General features: G+C 31.9%; 1 protein-coding gene across 3 annotated transcripts in view; it reads left to right on the plus strand.

Annotated features, from left to right (window-relative positions):
* The window catches only part of LOC126734893 (hemicentin-1), a 393008-nt gene that overhangs the window by 220300 nt on the left and 146873 nt on the right, over positions 1 to 25835 (plus strand). For all 3 annotated transcript variants that reach the window (XM_050438722.1, XM_050438723.1, XM_050438725.1), the window contains 2 exons: positions 23278 to 23409; positions 23903 to 24106. In XM_050438722.1, the coding sequence (XP_050294679.1) occupies positions 23278 to 23409; positions 23903 to 24106 (336 nt within the window). The remainder of the gene's footprint in view (positions 1 to 23277; positions 23410 to 23902; positions 24107 to 25835) is intronic.

Raw genomic sequence — 25835 nt, forward strand, 5'->3', positions numbered from 1 at the left:
TTAATAGAATGAATTTCCGAGTAAATACATTTACCATTAACAAAACGTTGAATTCTTAGTTATAGAAAATAAGTATAAAATATTAATTTTAAACGCTAAATAATTGTGGATATGGAATTTATAATAAAGGTATCTATTTAAGCTTAAATTGTGGTATATTATATCGGGGGTTCAGGAATTCTACCGACAAACTTTACAGGGTGATTCTCCAACAAAAACTAAGAAATTATTTTATATAAATGTGCTAAAAATTAAAAAAAAAATCTGTTTTTTTAAAAATTTTTACTAGTACCAAATGTAGATATTTTTTTTTAATATGTTTTATGCATCAGGAGGCATTTTTTTTCGTACAAAGAAAAAAATTAATTTTTACCAATGACGTTCGTAAAGGGCTTATCGTAAATATTAAAAATTTTTTATTAATTTTTCTAAAATAAATTTTAGTTTTAGACAAGTTTTTATTCTTGATTAATTTTTATTTGAGGCACTGTGTTTGCGTAAAGTGGTCAAATTGACAATATTTACCCAACAATTACTATTCTGAAGTTTAATATTTTAAATTGAAATATCTTATAAATTATGTATTATCCTTAATCTAAACTTATTTTTGTCTCTGTCATTTTATTTTTAGCCTACTAACAAAATTTAATAATAATGAAATAGGTTTTTATAATTTTCATTATTATTAATTGAAATCAGTATTCTTCCCAAAAAAGGGCTTATATTTATTTACCCAAAAACATTGCATAAAATAAAAAAACTCAATAATACAAAATTGAATAAAAGTAAAAGTTATTGTAGAAAAATACACTAATGTTAAGGATAAATCTCTTACGGACGGGTGTGTAGTTCGGATGTGTTGCTTGGGATCGAATTTCTACACTTCGACAAAATACATTTCCACCACAAGTCAAAACCTTCTCCTAACAATTTTATAAAAAAAAACCCGATACAATTAATCACGAAATATTTACCGGGGTCTCACAACATTTTTATTTTCATTTTCGGTTTTTATCGCGAAACGATCAATCATAATAGGGGGCCACCGTGAGACGGTTCGTCCCGGCAAATAACTGCTTTAACTCAATTTAAAAAGGTTATTTAAAGGGCGGATGTACAGAGCTTTCAAGGGTAGCAAGTTTATTTCTTTTTAAACACTTTTAGTCATAACCAAAAATTAATTATTCATTAGAACATAAAATATCCTAACAGTTGTCGAGAAAAAAAAAACTCTCGACCAAAAAAAAAATAAATGACGACGCAAACGACATAATAAAAGTGAATCCCCGGAGTGGCAACTTGCTGACAAACATTCGTACATACTCAAGGCGCCATTAATAATAATGATTCTTGGATTTATGCGGATTTATTCTGGAGAAACTGGGACGAGGGAGGGTCGCGATATGTCATCAAGGAAGTGTGTGCCGGTCTTAAGGGATTTTCGGGAGATTATACTTCTTGAATGTAAATATGTACTTATTGTTCAGGCTTCAGAAAGTTTATTTTTTATTTCAGAGATATTATTAATTCAGAAGTGATGGTATTCGGGAATACTTTTAAGTCTGGATGTTACCCAAGTATATCAGTATGCATATTTTATTTCAGGCATTTGAAGTAATAATAAATTTTTTCAAGGTAGTCGTTTTTTTATTCGAAAGATTGGTGTGCATAAATATTTTTAATTTCATTTCAGGGTCGATCAAATCAATTTTTTTATTGAAAATCTCGGGCAAGCATATTCAAAATAATACTATGATAAGTGTTTAAGAGAAAAAGATGATTTTGAAAAATTAACATTAAAAGGCAAAAATCATACAGTTACGATGAGTTAGTTATCATTATCATTATTTCGTCACTCGTCTATAAAATAATTTTTAGGGGCCTTAACCAGCTTTATCGTCGGAGAGTGGGGATGAAGTAGATGTGGACTTGGATTTGGTTAATATTAACCTTGATCATCAGGATGGATTAGAAAGTATTGAGGATATGGAGATGGCAGAAAATATGAGTGATTCTTCGGATGACGAGCCTCTTGTCCATTATTTACCAAGCTATGAAAAAACTTGGTCCCGTGTCCGGAAATTTGAACCATTCCAGTTTAACTTTAAAAAAAAGAACATTTCCACTCAATTAAATCAACCAAGTAGGTACCTAAGAAAATACATTTCTGATACTTTCTTTGAACAAATGGCACTTTTCACAAATATGCGTGAGGTTATTAAGACAGGCCGTTCCCTTGAAACTTCTGAATATAAATTGCGAAAATTCTTTGGAGCTTCCATGTTGATTGGAATTTATGGTCTACCGAGAATAAGGATGTACTGGGCGCGAAGTACAAATGTACCCATTGTTTCAGACACAATTTCAAGAAATTGGTACTTTATATTGCGATCACGGGTAAAACTTCTAGAAGATGAGAGGGTTACCAATGAACAAAAAATAATAGATAGATTCTGGAAAGTAAGGCCTTTATTGCACATCGTGCAAAGAGAATGCCGTTTAAATGAACGAACGAAAACAGTGTCAATAGATGAACAAATGATTCCTTTTCATGGCCAAGTAAAAATGCGACAATTTGTTAGGGGTAAGCCAAATCCAGTGGGATTAAAAAATTTTGTTATGACAACACCGAAGGGAATTTCGTTGGACTTTTATCTCTATGAAGGAAAAGGATCATCTGTCGAATCATCGTTATTTAAAACACCAGAAAAACTAGACGTAGGTGGCAGAATGGTGCTGAAGCTGACCGAAACTTTGCCGATAGGAGTATCAGTGTATACTGACCATTATTTTACTTCAATATCTTTGATTGATTGATGTTCTTTTGTCAAGACAAATAACTTTGGCTGGTTCAATAATGGCTTCTAGAATTCCCAAAAACGCAATTCCGCAAACTGATAATCAATTAAAAAATTGGGTCGTGGATCACATGACTCACTCAAAAGAGGAAATGGAAAAATTATTCTTACTAAATGGTTTGATTCGAAACCAGTGCATTTTGCTTCCTCCTGCTCTGGTATTGAACCCCTGGGTAGTTGTAAAAGGTGGTCAAAGACCGAAAATAAATGCATTAGAATTAATCAACCCGCAATAGTTGCCGATTACAATGAGAATATGGGAGGCGTCGATTTATTAGATAGGGTCATTGGAAAGTATGCAATGCGTGAACGTACCAAAAAGTGGACAGTACGTACAATTTATCGTTTTTTGGATTTTGCCGTAGCTGCGTCTTGGCTGGAATACCGACAAAATGCTATTGCAGAAGGCTTGCGGAGAAAAGAAATCTTAGATTAACTTGGCTTCAAATTATCAATTGCCAAAACTCTCGTTTACACTGATATTTCTCAAGTAGATTCGCGAGCAAAGTGATTCTGATGACGAGCAGGTAACGCCCCGAATACAAAGGAAAATTCAGCCTATTCCAGATAGAAGAGAGAGAAAGCAGGGAAACACTCATCTACCAGTATTTACCAAATCATCAAAATGTCGATATCCGAAATGTGGTAAATTGACATTTGCTAAGTGTGCCTCATGTGACGTAGATCTTTGCTGCTCCGTTGAGCGAAACTGTTTTGCCCTTTTTCACCAATAAAGTTTTTTTTTTGTATTTATTTAAACCCAAGGTATCAAATATGATACCTGACTTTTTACAGTAAAAACAATTTTTTTTGATATTTTGTTGTTTTTTGGGCCCAACAGTTTACGAAAAAGTACGTGTTTTAAAAAGTTATGTTTTCATTTCACCTTGGGTCTGAGGAGGTTAATTACATTGTAATTTGATTAGGATTGATTTGATGAGTTCAGGGTTTCCTTATTTATTTATTTTTACTAGTAAGTGAGCTTAGATCGTTTATTTGACTAATTTTTAATCGTGGTTTTCTAATAAACATAGCTTAAAAGGTGATTGGCGGTAGAGTATGGTCTAGTACGGTAACCAAAAAGTATTTTTGATAGTAAACTTGAAATGCTTCATTTTTTTTTCGAGGATCCTAAAGAGGTGATTTTAGTGTCTTTTTGAAGGTTTTTACTCGACTTTTGGTTGAACTGTTACTTTGAGTTTGTGTTTTATTCCATTTTTTTGAAAAAGTGACTTTTTAATAGTATACCATTATCAAGAATTATTAAAAGAAATTGTGTTCTAAATTTCACCTCTTTAACTCTCTTAGTATCGGAGATAGGAGCAGCTTGTCTCTTGAAATCCCGATTTTTGAAATATTTTTCAAGTTCAAGTTCCAAGACTCATATTCTCTACTTTTAGAAACTTTTAGGGAAAATTCTAAATTAGTTGTTCAATGAATTTATTACAAGAAGCTGTATTTCAAAATTCACAGTTTTAACTTTTTTGGTTTCAGAGATATGATCAATCGGTCCCTAGAATCCTAATTTTTCAACTTCCAAGACTAATATCTCTATTTTTGAAAGTTTTTGAGAAAAATTCTAAAATAGGTGTTTGATGAATTTATTATTAAAAGAAGCTGTGTTCCAAGTTTTACATCTTTAACTCTCTTGGTTTCGGAGGCAAAAATGTTTTTTAGGATTTCCTCAGTTTTCTGAGCTGTAGTATTGTTTGCATGTTAAAAACTTGCATCTAAGTATTCTACACGTAAGGTTTTAAGAATAATAATTTTATGTCCAAAAAGTAAATTATTTGAGACAACTACTCAACAGTTATTTTTTGTATCGAAATAAAACTTAAATTTTAATCAAGGATTTTAGCACAGGAGTCATTTTTAACATAACAGCAAATTATTGGTTGCAGTTCGTAATCTTTCGCAGTCCTTTCTCAGTTCTTCCCTTTTTTTTGACTGGGTTAAAAATTCCTTTAATATATTTTATGGGTAAACATTGTCTAAAATGCTGCCTATTTTTACAGTTGTCCTGGCTGCTGACAAAGGAATGCCCTTATACTCTCTAAAAATGGCGACTAAGGGTTTATGATCAGTTTTAATGGCATAATAAATAATCAAAACATTTATTCAATTCAAAATAAGTAGTTAGTCCCTCTAGCTAAATTGTTGAAAAATTTTTTTTAGAGTTCGTGACTAAATTTGTGCCAAAATAAATGTTGGATAGTATTTTTTTTTTATAATTTGTAAAATTATAGTTATTGATAGTATTTTTTAAAATTGATACTGCCGAACCGAATCTGTGGAAACTGCTGACTCAAAAACCTGTTTGATTTCTGTTAACGGTACGACTGCGATTAAAGGAGAATAATAAAAAAGCTGACTCAGTACTTAATACGTATTAAAAATTAGAACACGAAAAACAGGCAGTCAGTCGAAGTCTTTGAAGAGTAAAAGTCGATCTAATCTGCCGGTTTAAGACGTAAAGTCGCGGAATCACCAAAAAAGACGGTTTTGGTGCCGTGCAAGAGCTTTATAATTATAACGGGAGAAGACGGCTCCCGGTTTTATTATTTTGAATATTTTAAAGACAAATTAAGACGTAACTAAGACGGATTTTTTAAATAAATCGAAGACGTAAATATAATAAGACGCTATCGTGTAGTGTGAAGTTAATTAAGCGGGTTTTAAGTAAAACAAGTTTTATCATCACACTTTATTATTCGTGTTAATATAACTCTACTTGATTCACTTATTTATTAAACTCTTTCTTTTGTTGTTCTGCCATCCAGACTTTTATTTCCTAAAAGAACCCAATAATATCTCTAGCGATAAAGAAAAAACCTACATAAATATATCATAAAAAACTGAAATCAAGTGCAATTTACCGGGAATTATATTGCTTGTAAAAATGCTCTTTAAAATCAAATAAAAAAGACTGCAAGTAAACTGATCTAAAGAAATATATTTTTTTAATTGCACAGGATCATTTTCTTATAAATGCATTATTTACCCAATAAACTTTCAAAATTCATAAAAATGCCAAATCAAGTCCAATTTATGTGAAAATTACGTGAGTTATAACCGAATCATCAGTAAATAAAATAAAAAAACCTGTAAGTCAATTGATTCAGTAGGTGCTAAGAAATAATTTTTTTGCAAGTATGCGTGTGTAAAAGTTTATTATTTCATAAAAATCTTAAATCAAGTCCAGTCTACGAGGAAATTTAATGTCTTGTAAAAAAATTGATTTAAATCAACTAAAGAAGGCCGCAAGTTAAAGTTAATTGGTCTTATTAACCAAAAAAAACATACAAATTTCAAATGAAGTTTAATAAACATGAAAATTGCGTGATCGAATCTATTATTAATCCATTAAAAAAATTTCAAGTTAATTAAACCAATAATTTGTAAGAAATTATTTTTTTTTAAACAAACATATGTGTGCCAAAATTAAATATTTTATTAAAAACTGAAATTAACTCAATTTACAAACATTTTACATGGATTGTAAAAAATTATGCAGTTTAAATAAAAAAGAACGCAAGTAAATTGGTCCAGTAGTTTTCTAAGAAATATTTTTTTAGTCAAATATCAACAATCTTTTTTTATAAGAGTGCTTGTGAACAAATTAATTCTTTTATTAAAAACTGAAATCAAGTCCAGTTTACATAAACTTTAAAAATTCATAAAAATTCCAAATCAAGTCTAATTTACGTGAAAATTACGTGAGTTATAACCGAATCGTCAATAAATAAAATAAAAAAACCTGTAAGTTAATAATTGATCCAGTAGATGCTATAAAATAATTTTTTTGCAAATATGCGTATGTAAAAATTTAATATTTCATAAAAAACTTAAATCAAGTCCAGTCTACAAGGAAATTGTATGTCTTGTAAAAAAATTGATTTAAGTCAACTAAAGAAGGCCGCAAGTTAATTGGTCTTATTGGTTTTAAAAAATGATTTCTTTTTGAGCCGACTTAAAATTACACCAAAAGCATAACTTAATTGGATATGATGATAATTTTTTATAAAAATGCTTTATTAACCAAAAAAAACATAAAAATTTCAAATGAAGTTTAATAAACATGAAAATTGCGTGAGTTGTGATCGAATCTGTTATTAATCAATTAAAAAAATTGCAAGTCAATTAAACCAATAATTTGTAAGAAATTATTTTTTTTACAGGCGTATGTGTGCCAAAATTAAATCTTTTATTGAAAACTAACTCAATGTACAAACATTTTACATGGATTGTGAAAAATTCTCTTGCAGTTTAAATAAAAAAGAACGCAAGTAAATTGGTCCAGTAGTTTTTTAAGAAATATTTTTTTAGTCAAATAATCAATAAAACAGTCGCATAACCTAATTAAACAAGATAATCTTTTTTTATAAGAGTGCTTGTGAACAAATTATTTCTTTTATTAAAAACTCAAATCAAGTCCAGTTTACATGAGAATTATATAGTTTTGACATTAAAATGGCCCAAATGGTCTAATTGGTTTTGAAAAACAGTTTTTTCTAGCAATAAATCAAGGACTCAACTGCCTGGAATAAAAAAATATTTTGATTTAATTTCCCGAAATTCTTTTGAATAAATTAATAATTAAAATTTTTAAAGCAACGCTCGTTACAATTTTCCTGATGCACAATACTCATATATAGATTTACGGACTTCTATAAGTAGATGAAAAATTTATTTTCGGAAGATTTGTGATCTGTCTCATTTCATTAATGTCGCAAAGCTTAAAATACTAATTTTTTTCAATAAAGAAAAATAGGTTTTTATTTATGAAAATTGTATGAAAAATACTCGCTATTACAGAAAAAAAGTAATAAAATTTTAGGTAGGAATCCCATAATGTCTGCAAGAATCTCGACACACTGGTATTTTAGTAAGGAATTTGGCAAAAAAACACACAGTTGAGAATGAAAAAATATGCAAAATTGTAGCTCTTATATTAGTCAAGATGTGAAAGTCAATTTAGCTGTTTGTTTATTACCAAATTTACGTGTAACGACCTAAGTTACGAAACAATGATGTTTGGCATTAGCATGATTTTTAATTTATATTGTAAAAATTATTCATTTGACAATATAAATGAAAGTCTTTGATCATAATAAAACTTTCATTAAGCCACCATAATATATATATATAACGGTCGAGAGAATATTAGTCCGAAATCCTATTAAGAGAATCAACTAGCCGAGACAATAAAGGAGTAGGTTAACTCGAATTAAGTCCAGATTAGTCTGAAATTATTGTTGTGATCGGCAATTTCTGAGCGGACCCGGGCAGAACGGGCCACTTCCAAGATGAAAGCCGTCCCCCCTTAATCAATTTATGTTTGTAATTATCCGCTCAGACTCGCCCGTAGCCGTGGTGGTGTAAACGATGCCGCCCCCCATAATCCGCACATAACTCGCCCTTTATGCCTTCATTATTTTTTAATATACTTAAATGGGCACAGGGTCTAAGGAACACTACGTATTATCACTATCATAAACCTTGAAAAAAATTAATTTATTATCGCACTCTCGCTAAAAAGGGTCAAGTCAAAAAATATTGATTTGGGAAAATTGTTGTTGAAGAATTAAATGGACTTGAGATATTCATATTGAGTTAAGAAAAAATTAATATTTCTATCTTATTTTGAATAAAGGTTATAAAAAAATAAACAAATATTTCCTAGTCAAACTTTGGTAAAATAGGGCACATTTTTTAAAAATCACAGATATATTAAAAAAAGACTAGCTAGTTATTGGTGATTTGAAAGTTCTTGTCATTAATTAGAGATCCTTATACCTATCTTCATTACAATGTCCACAAATCCCTAAGTAAAATTTTGTTCATTGTATCCCATCAACTGCACCTCTGTAACCTTTCCGATTAATCTCTTCACCACATTAGGAGTTGCTCTTTCTTTCCCTGTTTGCTCTGCCACCCATATATTTAACCATAGGTCAACATTAAATGCAATATAAAAGTGGTGGACAAGAAATCAGTGCTGGGCTAGCCTATCTCGCGAAGAGTGGTCGTGCAAGTTCTTTAAAACAAAGGAAGTAAATAAAATAAAGCTCAGGGGCGCCAGTGACCAAATTACCCTTAAAACACCCCTATAGAATTTAAGTAAAGGGCCACACAATACTTACTATAAAACTACTGCATAAAATAAAGACCCAAGTATCTACGAATTATAAGTCTTATAAAAGCTCTGCCTCTGGAAATTAGGGTCAAATAAAAGCTTTATAATTTACTTTCAAATGACAGGTAAATTTAATTTAAATTTAGATTGTTAATTATATAACTTAATTGGGGGAAGAACCGTAAGGCTATCAACACTACTAAAAAAATGAGCTATTATACCATGGTATCACTTAATAAAGAAGATAAACCCACCTTATTGTGATCACAATTTGGTTTACACTTCTGCCGATAAAAAAAAATAAAAAACTGTGTTATCACACCTTTTGTGTCGATAAGTAATATTTTAAGCACTACTTTTGAATAAAATAAATACTTGCAAAAATTACACTTTGGACACGGTAAGTAAAAATAGGTAAGTTTTCAATTTGGCCTTAATTTAAATTACAAAAAGATATATATTAATTAATTTGTTTTCAGCATTTAGGCTGCACCCAATTTACAAAAAAACGACTTATCTGGGAGCCTGGGGTATTGCAACAGACTCAAGGAATCGAGGACACCGTCAAACAACTGGACATATCTGGAGCTTCATCATATCAAACTAACTTTCATCCAATCTGGAAACCGGAGACCAACAAGGAAGAATAGACTGCTTTGGGTCTTTCTTTTCACCCTATCCTTCAACCCTTTTTTTTACACTTTCAGAATTCAGAATTCAGCAATGAGAAAGCAACAGAATTAATAAAATTGTTCTGGCTTTCGAGTCCTCCAATATTAATTGATTTATTTAAGCAAAAGATTTTCTATGCTACTATAAGACCAAAACCATTTATCCTGACCAAAGTCAGCAAATGAATTTCAAAAGAACTCCTACAGAGATATAATTCATTTAATTTGGTAATTTTGTAGGTATAAATCTACAAAGGAACGCAAAAATTACTAAAGCGTTAAATTGCCACAAAACAGCGATTTTAGCCTGTACTAGTTGCACAGAAGTGGATCTTGGCAGAAAATGACCGATGCTCGGCGGTTTACCGTGAGCGAAAAAAACCCAAAAAAAAACGAAGAACGCGTACAAAGAATGCCAGACTAGGATTCTTTTCAAATGAATATTATTTATACAGGATAACTGTGAATTAAATAGTAATATACAGTTTGATAATTTTTAATTTGTTTGATTAAATAGTTAAATAATTAGATTAATATATAAAATAGTTTAAGCAAAAATCAACCGTTACAGCTCATCCTAGTAGGGAGTTGCTGTGTTCATTAATGGCAAAACGCTAAATGAAGAAGGTCCCTATCATTCGGCTGTAGTTGCAGATTCCTCAGGAACGTTTGGAGAATTTGTAAACACATTAAAGTTTATAACAAGACTTTTCCCTTTTTACGTGTTTTCTTAACTCCTTTTCCACTGTGCTTTTTCGAGAAATCAACCATTGAAATTGTTGCCTAACACAATTTCAGTGTTTGCATCTTCTAGTCCATCAGGAATGCACTTCAAAACTTTGTCAGAATTTGCAGGATGCAAACAAGTTACGCTTAATCTTGATTTGAGATTATATGCCTCACTTTGATTTTCCTTTTGCCAAAATCTGTCCAGTAGGTTTGGAAATTGTTCTTTCGGGATACAGCATTCAAAACGAAGCTCCTTTCCCCATTTTATTAGGGCTAATACAGCCAGATCAAGGGGCTGCATTATTTGTGCCACATGCCTCTATCTTTCTTAATGAAAAGTGACTTGCTAAGTTACCACCAACGAGAACCACTTGGTCGTTATTCTCTTTCGTAAAGCTAGAAGAACGACATATTGAATTCATTTTAAACCCTTCGCTCTTACTGCCAGAATTTTTTGTTCCTCGGTGTCCAGCTTGCGTCCAGTTGTAATAAAAATTTAAAACTTTGTATACCATCATTGGTGGTAAAAGGTTGGGTTTTTTACGCACCATTAAACTGATGGTAACACGAAAATGTTCCTGTGTATCTTTGTGTGCCTTACCACTACCAACTTCCTGGAACCGGAATAATTAATCACGTTCGTTTCGTCATATCTATACAAATTTGAGCTTTTCAATTCTCTAATTATTGCTAAGTCAATATTATTAAAGAAATTTATATTTTAATCAGGATCCATTATTGCTCTGGACCTCTTTGTATTTGAGACCATTCTGACCTATTTCATGATTGTCGAAATTAGATCATGGGACATTATTTTTGAATATTATCAAAGTTACTAGGTACTCTTGTTGCCAGACTTAGCATTGAATACCTTAGTTATTACTATAAACATATCATGTATAATGGCATTTTTTCCTACATGTTTAAGAGACGCAGTGGGTGGGTCATAGGGCAGTCGCAGAGTCATAAGGATGGAGATTTAAATAAGTCTTTTCTCTGTTTTATCTACTCTCTTCAAGATAGTTAAAAAACTTGCAAATAGCAGAATTTGGTCTTTTTCATAACATAATAGAACTCATGATACTGTTTTTAGCATTATCTTCTTGAATTCTAGAGAGTCGGCGGCGGCAGTGTTTTATGATCTATCCAAGGCAATACCTGAAATATAGAAGTGAGACTTGTGTAAAAGATAAAACGAGGTATTTTAATACTTGTTATATATTTATCTCAATAATAACGGTTTTAACTAACACTTTTTTAACGGGAGTGCGTTATTCGATTCACCTTAATATACTCTAAATAAAATTTAACTTTTAACGTAAAGTGGTGCAATCCGGCGTCTCTAATAAACCAATAAAATGCGGAGGTTTCCTAGTTTCCCGGGGTTGATTAATAGTAAAACCCGTCGGAAATATTGAAACGAAAATAAAAACGTTACAAAAGCGAGCAAGCGGCTTTATTTATATTTTTTGCGGCGCTGGGCGAATGGAAGATTAATTATCCTGGCGAATTTTGTTTTTAGAAACGCTTAAACTGAGTGGGAAAACGTATCATATTAATCAAAGCTTCGGCTGACAGGCTTCCCCCTCCCGAGGGCGATTTTATTGCTATATGTGGAGGACAGCTCCATCGGCATGTTGTGCGGTTTGTGATATTTGGTCCATCAGAAATAGGAACGTGATTACTAATTTGGGATTTAACGTTGTTTTTTTCGTATATAATTGGGCGAACCGTGTCAAAAAAATTGCATATAATATACCTGGTCTCTTAGGAAAGTGGTTCGCCCCTATACCTTTTTTAATTTTTAATTTAAAAAACTGAAATTTGGTACGTGGGTGTAGCATCCAAATTGGGATTGGTTGACGTATGCAGTTGTTTTTTGTCACTTCCGATTCAACCGGAAATGATCCTAACTTTTTTATTTTAAATGGGACCCCCCTCAACTTTTTTAACATATTTTGATAGGAAATTACAATTTAAGAAAAATTACACCCCATATGTCAACTTTTAACATCTAACCTTTAAATTATTAATTTTTTAAATCTCAATATAGAGTGCCATGAATAATTTAAAATTGGTAATTTTACATCAAGTAGTTCTAGAAAAATGGCGTCTAAAGTTTGCTAAATTGCATTTTCGGCTATAACTCAATTTTTTTAAATAGAACTAGGGTGGCTCATTCCTATAGTTAAAAAGTGTCTTCATTTACAAATAATTTGGTATAAGACAATCGATAATGGGTACTTTCAAAAAATCAGCATAATTTATTAAGGCACAAAATGCCCAAAATGCCCAACTACTTGTTTCTGACAAAATTGTCTAACTAATTTGAAGTATATCAGAAATAGACCAGGCGAATTAGACTTTAACAGTGCACAAATTGCTATCCGGAAACTGACTGTTGGAGTTGGTAGAGGGTATCATAACGAGTAAAAAAAACGAAAATCAAACAATGGGGTAGTAGGGGGTTGTTTTAGGGGGGGAGGGGGTGAAAAGGGGTGAAAAAATATTCTTTTGCAATTTTCGGCGAAAGTTGACATCCAATTGAAAAATGTTCAATAGAAAAGTTGTAGCTCATAAGGAAATCTATAATTTTTGTAGAGATCACTTTTGAACATAACCTCAAAATAGCCAAGATAAATGCGAAAAACCGTTTTTTTTTCCGTTTTTTCAATTTTAATTTTTTATTTTTACAAAAATTGTTCAATCTTTGTAAAAATTTGTGAAAATATACCTTTGTAGGTCTTAAATAACCTCAATTTTTTTCAGATCGAAATATTAAAAACTTTCGGAGATATGCGTTTTTTTCGTAAAAAAAAGTTTTTTTTTAAATGAAAATTGCACTTCAGAAAATCATGGTACAGGGTTCATCCGAGGCTCATTTTTTTTGTTTTTACATGTACTTTCTTATGAAATAAAGAAACTATATACTTCCCATTTGAAAAAACGTTGAAAAATGCAAAAAAAGTCAAAAATGATTTTTACAGCAATAAAATTTTTAGAAATTGTTAATTATTTATTTAAATTAGTTAACAAAATCAAAAAACAGATTACACCATTCGATTCTACGGAAAAAAAATACAAAAGAAACTATGTATCATTATTTTACCGGAAACTTAATTGGGCACAACATTTAGATTGTACAGAAGCTAGGATCAAAAGAGACGCTGAAGATCTACAAAAACTATTGGAATTTTTTAACAGATTTTATCCATTTCCAGAAACACCGAAAATCATGTCGATATATTCTGGAGTTATTGGAACTGCTTCAATAAACTGTCAGCATGCGTACGAGATAGGTATGAAATCTGTTGAATCAATAGTAGGAAATAATTTTGAACAAGTAACATTTACGAGAAAAAACAGTGAATGACTAGATTATTCCAATAAATCCGCTGATTTTATTTCAACGTTTATGTGTCAATATCAATAGTACAGCTGATATGAGAAAATATTTAAAGTTTTAACTTGCTCCATTTCCACTTTCACTGATTACAGAAAACGGCTTTCGGAAAAATGTCAAATCGCAAATGTTTGATCATTTCACCAACATCGAAGCTTTAGCAAATACAGATAATGCATTGTATGTTATCGACGGTGGATTTCTTTTACACAAAGTTGTGTGGCAGAAGAATGATACTGTTGAGGTCATCGTTGAAAAATATCTGTCTTTTGTACGCAAAAATTATGCAAACAATACGTGTATTGTGTTTGATGGGTATCCAGACAGTAACGATGAAAACTCAGCTGCATGTGCGATAAAAACTATTGAACGTTTACCTTCTTTTATCCTTCTTTTCATATTGAATCACAAACTAAAATAACAATTGCACAAGACAAGTTTTTGTCGAGTGACAAAAATAACGTTGAACTAATAAAGAGGTTGTCCGCAGCCTTTCCATTTAAAGGATATTCGATCAAACAAGCTAGAGAAGACGCGGATGTTTTAATCGTTCACATAGCAATAGAAATGGCAGAAATTAATAAAAAAACTGTCATTATTATTGGTCAAGACATTGATTTATTAGTTTTATTACATCAATTAAATGTCAAAAATCTTGCAGTTTATTTTTTAAAAGCAGGATCACAAAATGTAGTAAGTGACTGCTTATATTCATTAAATAGTTTCAACTTCTCAAATTACCGTTCAATTGTTGCATTCTTACACTGTTTCACCGGTTGCGATTCAACGTCTGCGTTTGCTGGAAAAGGAAAGAAGAAAACAGTCGAGTCGTTCATGAAAAATACAAATTTAGCTGAACTAGTACAGCCTTTTTGTGAACAGAATTCTGATCCAAAGCTTCTTGCTCGAAATGGCTGTATCCTGATTGCATCTATTTACAATTCAACTAAATCAACCTCATCTCTGGATGATTTGCGATTTCAGCGGTACCAGGTATTGACTGCAAAATCTACGTTTCAATTGGAAAAGTTACCTCCAACTGTTGGAGCAGCTAGCCAGCACTGTTTTAGAACGTATTATCAACTGCAAACCTGGCTGAGACATGAATTAAGCGCTACCAAATGGGGCCGGAAGGAAGTAGTTGATGATACTTCTAAAATACTCGTGCCTCGCTTCACTGACATCGCAGTCATACCTAAAGAGCTGTTAAAAAAAATCTCGTGTAATTGTAAAACAAGCTGCTCAACAAATAGATGCGGATGCCGCAAACACGGATTAAAATGCACGGTATTATGTGTAAAATGTCAGAATTCAGATAGTTGTTGTAACACTGAAAAAATTGTGGAAGATCTAAGTGATTCCGAGGATATTTCCTATGAATTAGAGCAGCCAAGTATTAATTTGGATCCAGAATGTGAAGAACAATTCAGTGATATTGAAGAAGAAAATGAAGATGAAGGAAGCACGGAATTCAAGGAAAGTACGGATGATGAGCAAGAAATTATGATTTTGTCTAAAAGAAAAAGATTGATGTAATTTTGTAATATTCCATAATGTAAGCGGTGATACGCTACATATAATAAAAATCTAGTTTCGTATAAAAATAATAAAATTTTCTTTTGTACTTTTTCCTGTGGAATTAAATTATGTAATTAGTTTTTTTATTTTTATAAAAATTCAAACAAATTATTAAGAATAACTGTAAAATTTACAATGTTAAAAACGATTTTTGACTTTTTTGCATGTTTTTTTGTTAAAACTGACAAACTAATGATTTTTGCGAAAAAGATTTTAAACAAAAGTTGTAGACAATTTGATTTTAAATAATTTTTGTCTCTTGTATTTTTTTCGAAAAACAATTATTTTCTATGAAAATCGAGAAAATACGTAAGAATGTGATTGTATTTACACGGTGTACAAAGCCCAACTGTGCCCAATTAAGTGTCCGGTAAAATAATGATACATAGTTTCTTTTGTATTTTTTTTCCGTAGAATCGAATGGTGTAATCTGTTTTTTGATTTTTTAACTAATTTAAATAAATAATTAACAATTTCTAAAAATTTTATTGCTGTAAAAATCATTTTTGACTTTTTTTGCATTTTTCGACGTTTTTTCAAATAGGAAGTATATAGTTTGTTTATTTCATAAGAAAGTACATGTGAAAACAAAAAAAATGAGCCCCGGATGAACCCTGTACCATAATTTTCTGAAGTACAATTTTCATTTAAAAAAAAAACGGTTTTTTCCGAAAAAAACGCATATCTCTGAAAGTTTTTAATATTTCGAACTAAAAAAAATTGAGGTTATTTAAGACCTACAAAGGTATATTTTCACAATTTTTTACAAAGATTGAACTATTTTTGTGAAAATAAAAAATTAAAATTGAAAAAAACGAAAAAAAAAACGATTTTTCGCATTTATCTTGGCTATTTTGAGGTTATGTTCAAAAGTGAGTTCTACAAAAATTATAGATTTTCTAATGATCTACAACTTTTTTATTGAACATTTTTCAATTGGACGTCAACTTTCGCCGGAAATTGCAAAAGAATATTTTTCCACCCCTTTTTACCCCCCAAAACAACCCCCTACTACCCCATTGTTGGATTTTCGTTTTTTCACTCGTTATGAACCCCTCTACCAACTCCAACAGTCAGTTTCCGGATAGCAATTTGTGCATTTTTTGATTAAATTTGAGCTAATTCGCCTGGTCTAAAACTGACATATTGCCGTGACAATTCGTAACATTGATATGTGAAATCTAAGGCCAACTTACTATTGTATTATAAATACCAACAAAAAACACTTTAAAAGCTCTTCAATTTATCGTTAGTAATTAAACGGTAATGCTACACCCACGCACCAAATTTCATTTTTTTAACTTAAAAAATTAAAAATGTTATAGGGGCCAACCACTTTCCTAAAACACCTGGTATAGAGATCAGCTCCACTGGCATGCGAAAAGAATCATAAATTATTTATTTCGATGTTAATCCTGCTGCAAAAGTCGGTCTATGGCCCACTCGATTTTTCAATATAAACGAAGAAACCTTATACAATCAAAAAGTAAACAGACGCAAGGAAAATAAACCTGTACTGACTGAACCAGGCAAAGTTTCACCAAAAAGGTCAAAAAACAATAATAAATAACATAAAGAAAATATCCCGAGAGCGAGTAGAGTATTGAGAAAAATCCGCAAACATCTCTCATCGGATATGATGGGGATATACTGGGTAAACGACATTAATAATAATAGAGGTGGATGTTGAAGCGGTTTGCTAACAATACGAAAATAAATGTGAAAAGGAAGGGAACTGCTAAATTGTATATATATATTGGCCGTCCTCGTTTTACCATGCGACGGCTCTAAGTCCCCCGACATCTTTTATCCGACAATTTTCCCTGTCGCCATTTTTCAAATTGTACGCGTTCACGAGGACCGCAGCCAGTTCGGGTTTCCGATAAATCAATACTTTCATCCCGTGAAATACGATTCAACATTAAAATGATGAATTTGTTCATTATTTCTGTCGCTCTCGAATGTTTGGATAAGTTCGAGCGGTATTCAATTATTTATGGCCTTTTGCGGAATAAAATAATCGCTTCGGTTGGTCAAGGCTTTTCAAATTATAGTCTCGATATTTTTTTTTGAGTATTTCCCTTTAATTAATAGGGTATTTATTTTTACCTTTTTTCGCTTTAATTTTACACGCTTTCCATTTAATAAGAATCAGAAATGTTATAATTATTGTAAAATACGCTTTAAAATGTGGTTTATTACCTGTCAGAGTTGTTCTTAGTCAATGGGTCTCTACAATGCAAAATCACTCAACAGTCATCCTTCTCATATTGTTAGACATAAACTCGAACATCACATAAAAATAATAAAAAAAAAACAATATTTACTGTTCTGTCTACTTTTGGCAATAATAAAATATACTCACCGGGGAACTTCCGTTCCCTTGCATCATCTCACTCAACATCAATTTACACAATGTCACATTTCAATATATACATATGTCAAACATGTTATCTTCCTTTATTTGACGACTAGCTAGTGTCACCTAGAATAGTAAGGGCTTCCCCAGACGCTCCACTGCCGCTAAACAGTAAGCATCTCAACGAATTAGACAAAGGATATATTTCTACTATATCCTTCTGTTTATTCGTGTCAATCGAGCCCCAGGTAAGGCCCCCAGTCTTACCAGACAGCACTCGAGGAATTGCGCATCGTTCCTCATTGAACAGAGGCTTTCACACCTACTTGTGCGGGCATCTTCAAGATGCGCAAACAGATCTGTACAAACTTCTCATAATGGCCACATATCTACTCAAGATCAACTAATTCTCACATATTCACTACTATTAAATTTAGCAGCCTTATTTAACCAGTAAACACAACTCTTTTTCCAACACAACAACATACACATATTTCTCTCAAACGTTGCTTTCTGACTGACTGGCCAATTAATATTTTTGGGTCTCCTCTTGACTCAATGAATATTAGAGATCTTTAGCAATATACGTTATTTTAAATATATCAAGTTATTAAATGATTATGGAATTAAATAAATTGAGATAGAATTATTATAGATCATTAAAAGAGTTTTGTTTTAAATGAGAATACATATATTAAAATATAAAATAAAAAAATATATAATATAATAAAATGATAAAAATAAAATATGTTTTACATTATTGAATTTATATGTTTATGCCTAAGCAAAACACTCCTCACCAGTGATGGACCGGTTAATTCTAAGACCCAATAAATAAGAGTCTGGTTGTTTGTAGATATCATATTACAGTGATATTCCGTTGAGCCTCTTTGAATAGGCATGACAGGTAGTTTTTTAGGCAGTGAAGAAAAGACCGTGAAAGTAATTTAAAGTTAAGATTCTGTTTTGTACCAATTTAAATAAATATAATTTTAATCAATCTATTGGGTGTTTTTCTCACACAAAATATTTAGTGTAATATTCTAATTAAGTAAGAGAGCTAATAATTTGTAGCTAAATGTTGTTGAAATTAAATGGACGAAAAAAAAAAGAAACGAAGAAGTAAGAGAAAACCGATGGAATTTTCTCGGTAGTGATACATCTTGTATTAGTTTTATTTACCGAACTTTTTTTTTCGAATTCGACCGAACTATACCAGACTCATTTTCCCCCTTAAATATCGAATTTTTCCAAAAAAAAATGATTTTTTTCGAATTTATACCAAGTATCCCAGCGGCTTAATCCCATCACTCACATCACACTGTAAAAACGAGTTACGTGAATTTGCAACAAATATTATTGATTATATGATGCCAGTAAAAATTGTGATGATTTTACTTTTATTTGTTATTTTACGCCGTTCATGTAAAAATGAATTTACTGGTTATATTTAATTTTATGATAGTTGTTGTATAAAATTCTTGAATTAATGTTGTAAAAATTTGACAAAAAAATAGGAAATTTACAGCAGATATTGTAAGAATATCGTAAATTTATTGTAAAATTACAATTTTATAAGTTGTAATGTTTTTAAAAAAAGAAGAAAATTCACTTTAGATGTCGTAAATTCGTTTTAAAAATACAACCCTGTACTTGTAAAGTTTTACTGATTAAATATTTTTTACTACAACTCTACTGTAAATTTTTCGTAAAATTGATGCCAGTTTACTATAAAATTAAAGCAAACAAATAATTAGACTTTTAGAAAATTTTGAATAAGTGATAGTAATTAAGTATAGTAGTAAGCACCAACGCAATAAATTTTATAAAACGTCATTTTAAATAGGAACTTATGTATATTAAAATGTATAATAAATACAACTGTTGTTTATGAAACTTAAAATTTTTATTTCTCAGCAAACCTAAAAAGAATAATTTTTAATATTAACCAAACTGATTATTATTAATTAACGTTTGAGCATTATATTTAATTTTGTTAATTGTACTCTCATACCTAAATTTTTAATAAATATACGAGTATGTGGGTACACTTATCCTAAACAAGGTTTATAAATATAAATACTAAAAAACCTTACCTTACAAAACAAAGAAAACAAAACAGTTAAACAGCAAACAAATAAGATAACCTAATAACTATACTACCTAACTATCTACTGATAGTTATACCTATCATAGCTAGAAAAAATACCTGAGTTTATCACAAAATAAAAATTGTCTTAAAAAAAGATACTTAAATGATGGCTCCGGGAGCTCCGATCGGTCCGACTGCGGCCAATCCGACCCTTTGAGCTGCTACGAACTAAAAATTCAAGAAATAAATATTTGTATACGTAATACTCTTGAAATTGAAAAAAGATATATATAAAGGAAATAAATATTGGACAATTTATATATTGTCCTTGGAAGATTCGCTTGCTCTCTTAATTTCACAGATTGTTTTAAAATGATAAACATAGATCCACACAAAGATTAAGTAAAGCTCCAGAAAGCTATTCCAATAGCGAAGATGTGATTACACCAATGCATACTAAATTGTTTTTGCCATAGATGCACCTAATTCCTAGTAGGTTTGCCTTACAGCAAATCCCCCCATAATTTCATTAAATTAAACGCCAATCCTGTTTCAAGAGTAATGCATTTAGCAGATGCATTATCAGACTAAACTATATTACTTTATAGTCAGAAATTTTGTTTTTTTGCAATCACAGGCAATTAAAACTGACCTGTTTGACTGAACCAATTGCCCGGAATTACAAATAAAATAAAATTGTAGCTCAAGAATTCCAGGCAGTTGAACGTACGTCCAGGAATGACATTAACTTACTAGAATCCCCAAAAATATCCTGGAACTTTAAAGACTTTTGTGTGAATTCTTTATTCAGATTGAGAAGTTAGACAGATTTAACTCCTTGGAATTACAAATTCAATAAAATTATGAATTAAGAATTCCACACAATTGAACGCACGAATCCAGGAATTACCTCAACTGCCCGAAATTCACAAATATATTCTGGAATTGAAGCGACTATACAGACGTACATTTTTTTTTCAATTCCCACCAAGTCAGACTGAGCGGTTTAACTTACCCAATTGCCTTGAATTACAATTAAAGTAAAATCGTGAATTAAAAATTAATTCAGGCAGTTGAATTCATGCCTCCGAATTATTTGAGCTGCCTAGAATTCCCAAAAATATTATGAAATATATAGGGATTATACAATCGTCAATTCCAGGCAATGGAGACTGACCTGTTTGATTGACTCAATTGCCTGAAGATACAAATGAAATAAAATAATGAATCAAGTCCAGGAGTTAGATTAATTTCCTGGAATTCTCCAAAAAAATATATTTTTTTTAAAAACAGGCTATTTAGACTGAACAGTTAGGCTGACCCAATTGTCTGGAATTATAAATTAAATCAAATTATGGATCAAGAATTACAGGCAGTTGAACGTACGTCCAGGAATGACATTAACTTACTAGATTTCCCAAAAATATCCTGGAACTTTAAAGATTTTTGTGTGAATTCTTTATTCAGATTGAGAAGTTAGACAGATTTAACTCCCTGAAATTACAAATTCAATAAAATTATGAATTAAGAATTCCACACAATTGAACGCACGAATCCAGGAATTACCTCAACTGCCCGAAATTCGCAAATATATTCTGGAATTGGAGCGACTATACAGACGTACATTTCTTTTTCAATTCCCACCAAGTCACACTGAGCGGTTTAATTTACCCAATTGCCTTGAATTACAATTAAAATAAAATCATGAATTAAAAATTAATTCAGGCAGTTGAATTGATGCCTCCAAATTATTTGAGTCGCCTAAAATTCCCAAAAATATTATGGAATATACAATCGTCAATTCCAGGCAATGGAGACTGACCTGTTTGAATGACCCAATTGCCTGAAGATACAAATGAAATAAAATGATGAATCAAGAATTATAGGCAGTCGAAGAACGTCCAGGCGTTAGATTAATTTCCTGGAATTCTCCAAAAAATCCTGGAATAATAGAGACTGTGATTTTTTTTATAATAATATATAACAGTCCTACAAGAGAATTTAAACATTTATAAAAAAAACTTTATTGTATATTCACCAGTATTCATAAGTAATTAAAGTGAGATCAAAATTCTGAGAGAATTAAATTTATCTTGAATTAAATAGAAACTAAAAAAGAAACTCTATGACATACATTTTAATTTAAATGTATACAAGTACAGTATGCATAATATGTGCCTATATCGTGATGAATATAGTCAAAGAACTAAAGTTTTTAGTACAATTTTAGGGTTTTCAGGTCAACTAAAGGTTTGCTTTTTTGGCAGTTTCCGAAATTGCAGCCAAATGTTTTATTAACGCAATTACTTTTTTTTTTGACGAAGTAGTCTTTCGCGATTTGGTTCCCATGTCCGGATGATCATTGAGGATGTATCGTTGAATTAGTTCAAAGCTAGTGCTAATTGGTGTGGGGAATTTTACACCAAAAATATAGTAGAGAGAAATACACAACTCGAAAGCTTCAGTGAAGGTTGAATATCCTACATTGTTATAAAACTCTATATCTACATTTGTACATAATTAAATACCAATATTTACTTACCCAGCAAAGCAAAAATACAATGTATTACATTCACGTAATCACCACCATCAACAGCCACCGAATTTCAGCTTTTGATGGTATTAAACAGCAAACACCTACTAAATCCCCTGCGAAAAAACCTCTGGACCTCTTATTGTTGTAACCTGTCGATTGGCGCGAATTCCGCGTTTGTATGGGACGGCATCACGGCACCACATCTTTTTTCGTGTCTTTTGATTACTATTCGTTGATATATTTACAAGAAATCTGTCGTAAAATTACAAATTTTCGTAGTTTGGTCATATTTTTGCGATATTATCGTAGTTTTTGCGTAATTTTATTATAGTAGGTAAAGTTTACGTAAAATTACATATCTCATGGTATTTAGGTCCGAATTTTACATAATTCAGAAAAATTAAAAGCCATTTACGTAAATAAGGAAATTTACGTAGCATGGCCAGTAATAAAGAAGTAAATTTACAGGAACATTGTCCTATTTTTCCAGGAAGTTTTTACAGTGCACCAAAACACTGCGTTATAATGAGATTCGAACAAAACTTAGAGAATGAGAGTACTTTAAAAATTAAAAAAAAAAGTCATTTTTCGACCTCGTTTTTGCGTCCAAAAATGGGCTCTAAAAATGCAATAACTCGACTAATATGAAACCTGCGACCTTGCGGATAACCTCGTTGGATTGAAAAGGGCGAAACTAAGCTAAAACCGTTAAAATCTTTAAGATAGAGCTGATAGAAGACGCGATATCGAGCTCCAAAGTTTGGGATTTTTCATTTTCCAAATAAACCATCCATTTCTTTTACCGAAATAGTACTTTCTTTAAGCAAGTAAAGAGTATTTACTTTTATTATTATTGGTTAAAAGTCTGAAAATTTCAACAAGACCTTTATTAAACAATTTTTCTGTTTGTTTTAGTACCGCCAGAAAAGATATTAATCTACGACGAAAAACGCACGGGCCATCACTCGTTATATCCAGAAAAATCAGCACTTTTCGGCCCATACAACGAAGGAACCGATGTTAGCGTTATATGCGAAGTCAAAGGAGGTAAACACTATTTTATTTTTACGAAACTTTTTATCTAAAGCCTTAAAGATTTCTGAATTTGCCACTTTTAAAGCTGCCCATAAAACAATATTACCTATTTCAGTGATATTATTAAGTTAATACTCGAGCAATAAACGATTTAACGACGATTTTATAATGGCCCTTAAGTCTTCGGGTAAGTCGTATTTAAACTGAGCAATCGCCTTGAATAAAACATCGAACTTAAAGAGCTTAATTCCGATTTTATGACGGTTTTGAATTTATTATCAATAACAAAATCTTTTCCCGGTAAATTATTCAACGGGCGTGAAGCCTAAGGGTCCTGAAAGGAAAATTCGGCTTTTTTTTTGTTTTTGGGAGAAAGTATGCTGCCGAGCGAGTGGTCGAAGATGTTTTTTAAGCATTTTCAGGGCATCAGTGTTTATGGGCGAGTGTTTTTAGCTTATTGAATGTAAATAAGTGATATAAAATTTAAATTTTTAACGTTTTTCAGGTCGTCCGAGGCCCAGGGTCGTGTGGTTCCTGGAAAACACGATAATCGACGATTCGTATGACAACCGATCGGACGGGGTGGTCGTCAATCATCTCATTTTCCCGAACGTGGGTCGACAACATTTTGAGGCCCGACTCATTTGTCAAGCGACGAATAATAATATCGTGCCGCCGGTAACTAAGGCCATTGTACTTAATATTAACCGTAAGTATTTTTTTAGTTAATTGAAGGAAAATTCGTTATTTGTTTATACGAGACCAACCGACTTTAGATCGAAAAAAATCAATTTTTCACCAAAAATTGATTTTTTTTTTAAATCAAACTAAGTATACCAGCGTCTTATTTGGGTCACCTAGATTACGAAAACACCGGGTTATAACAGGATCCGAGCAGAACTAAGGGAATGAGAGCACTTTGAAAATCCTGAAAAAGTCGTTTTCGACGTCCGTTTTTGAGGCCCAAAATGGGCATCAAAAATGCCATATCTCAGATACTAGAAGAGCTACGACCTTGCGGATGGTCTCGTTGGATTTAGAACGACCAAACTAAGACAAAATTGTTGGAATTTTCCCGATAGCTCCCATAGAAGCCGAAATATCGACCTTCAAAGTTTGGAATTTTTCATTTTTCGGGTATACCCCCCCGTATCGAATTTTTTCACCAAAAATTGATTTTTTTCGAAATCAAACTAAGCATACCAGCGTCTTATTTGGGTCACCTAGATTACGAAAACACCGGGTTATAACAGGATCCGAGCAGAACTAAGGGAATGAGAGCACTTTGAAAATCCTGAAAAAGTCGTTTTCGACGTCCGTTTTTGAGGCCCAAAATGGGCATCAAAAATGCCATATCTCAGCTATTAGAAGAGCTACGACCTTGCGGATGGTCTCGTTGGATTTAGAACGACAAAACTAAGACAAAACCGTTGGAATTTTCCCGATAGCTCCCATAGAAGCCGAAATATCGACCTTCAAAGATTGGAATTTTTCATTTTTCGGGTATACCCCCCCGTATCGAATTTTTTCACCAAAAATTGATTTTTTTCGAAATCAAACTAAGTATACCAGCGTCTTATTTGGGTCACCTAGATTACGAAAACACCGGGTTATAACAGGATCCGAGCAGAACTAAGGGAATGAGAGCACTTTGAAAATCCTGAAAAAGTCGTTTTCGACGTCCGTTTTTGAGGCCCAAAATGGGCATCAAAAATGCCATATCTCAGCTATTAGAAGAGCTACGACCTTGCGGATGGTCTCGTTGGATTTAGAACGACAAAACTAAGACAAAACCGTTGGAATTTTCCCGATAGCTCCCATAGAAGCCGAAATATCGACCTTCAAAGTTTGGAATTTTTCATTTTTCGGGTATACCCCCCCGTATCGAATTTTTTCACCAAAAATTGATTTTTTTCGAAATCAAACTAAGTATACCAGCGTCTTATTTGGGTCACCTAGATTACGAAAACACCGGGTTATAACAGGATCCGAGCAGAACTAAGGGAATGAGAGCACTTTGAAAATCCTGAAAAAGTCGTTTTCGACGTCCGTTTTTGAGGCCCAAAATGGGCATCAAAAATGCCATATCTCAGATACTAGAAGAGCTACGACCTTGCGGATGGTCTCGTTGGATTTAGAACGACCAAACTAAGACAAAATTGTTGGAATTTTCCCGATAGCTCCCATAGAAGCCGAAATATCGACCTTCAAAGTTTGGAATTTTTCATTTTTCGGGTATACCCCCCCGTATCGAATTTTTTCACCAAAAATTGATTTTTTTCGAAATCAAACTAAGCATACCAGCATCTTATTTGGGTCACCTAGATTACGAAAACACCGGGTTATAACAGGATCCGAGCAGAACTAAGGGAATGAGAGCACTTTGAAAATCCTGAAAAAGTCGTTTTCGACGTCCGTTTTTGAGGCCCAAAATGGGC

This window comes from Anthonomus grandis, chromosome 4, assembly GCF_022605725.1.
Source record: "Anthonomus grandis grandis chromosome 4, icAntGran1.3, whole genome shotgun sequence".
NCBI classification, from domain to species: domain Eukaryota; kingdom Metazoa; phylum Arthropoda; class Insecta; order Coleoptera; family Curculionidae; genus Anthonomus; species Anthonomus grandis.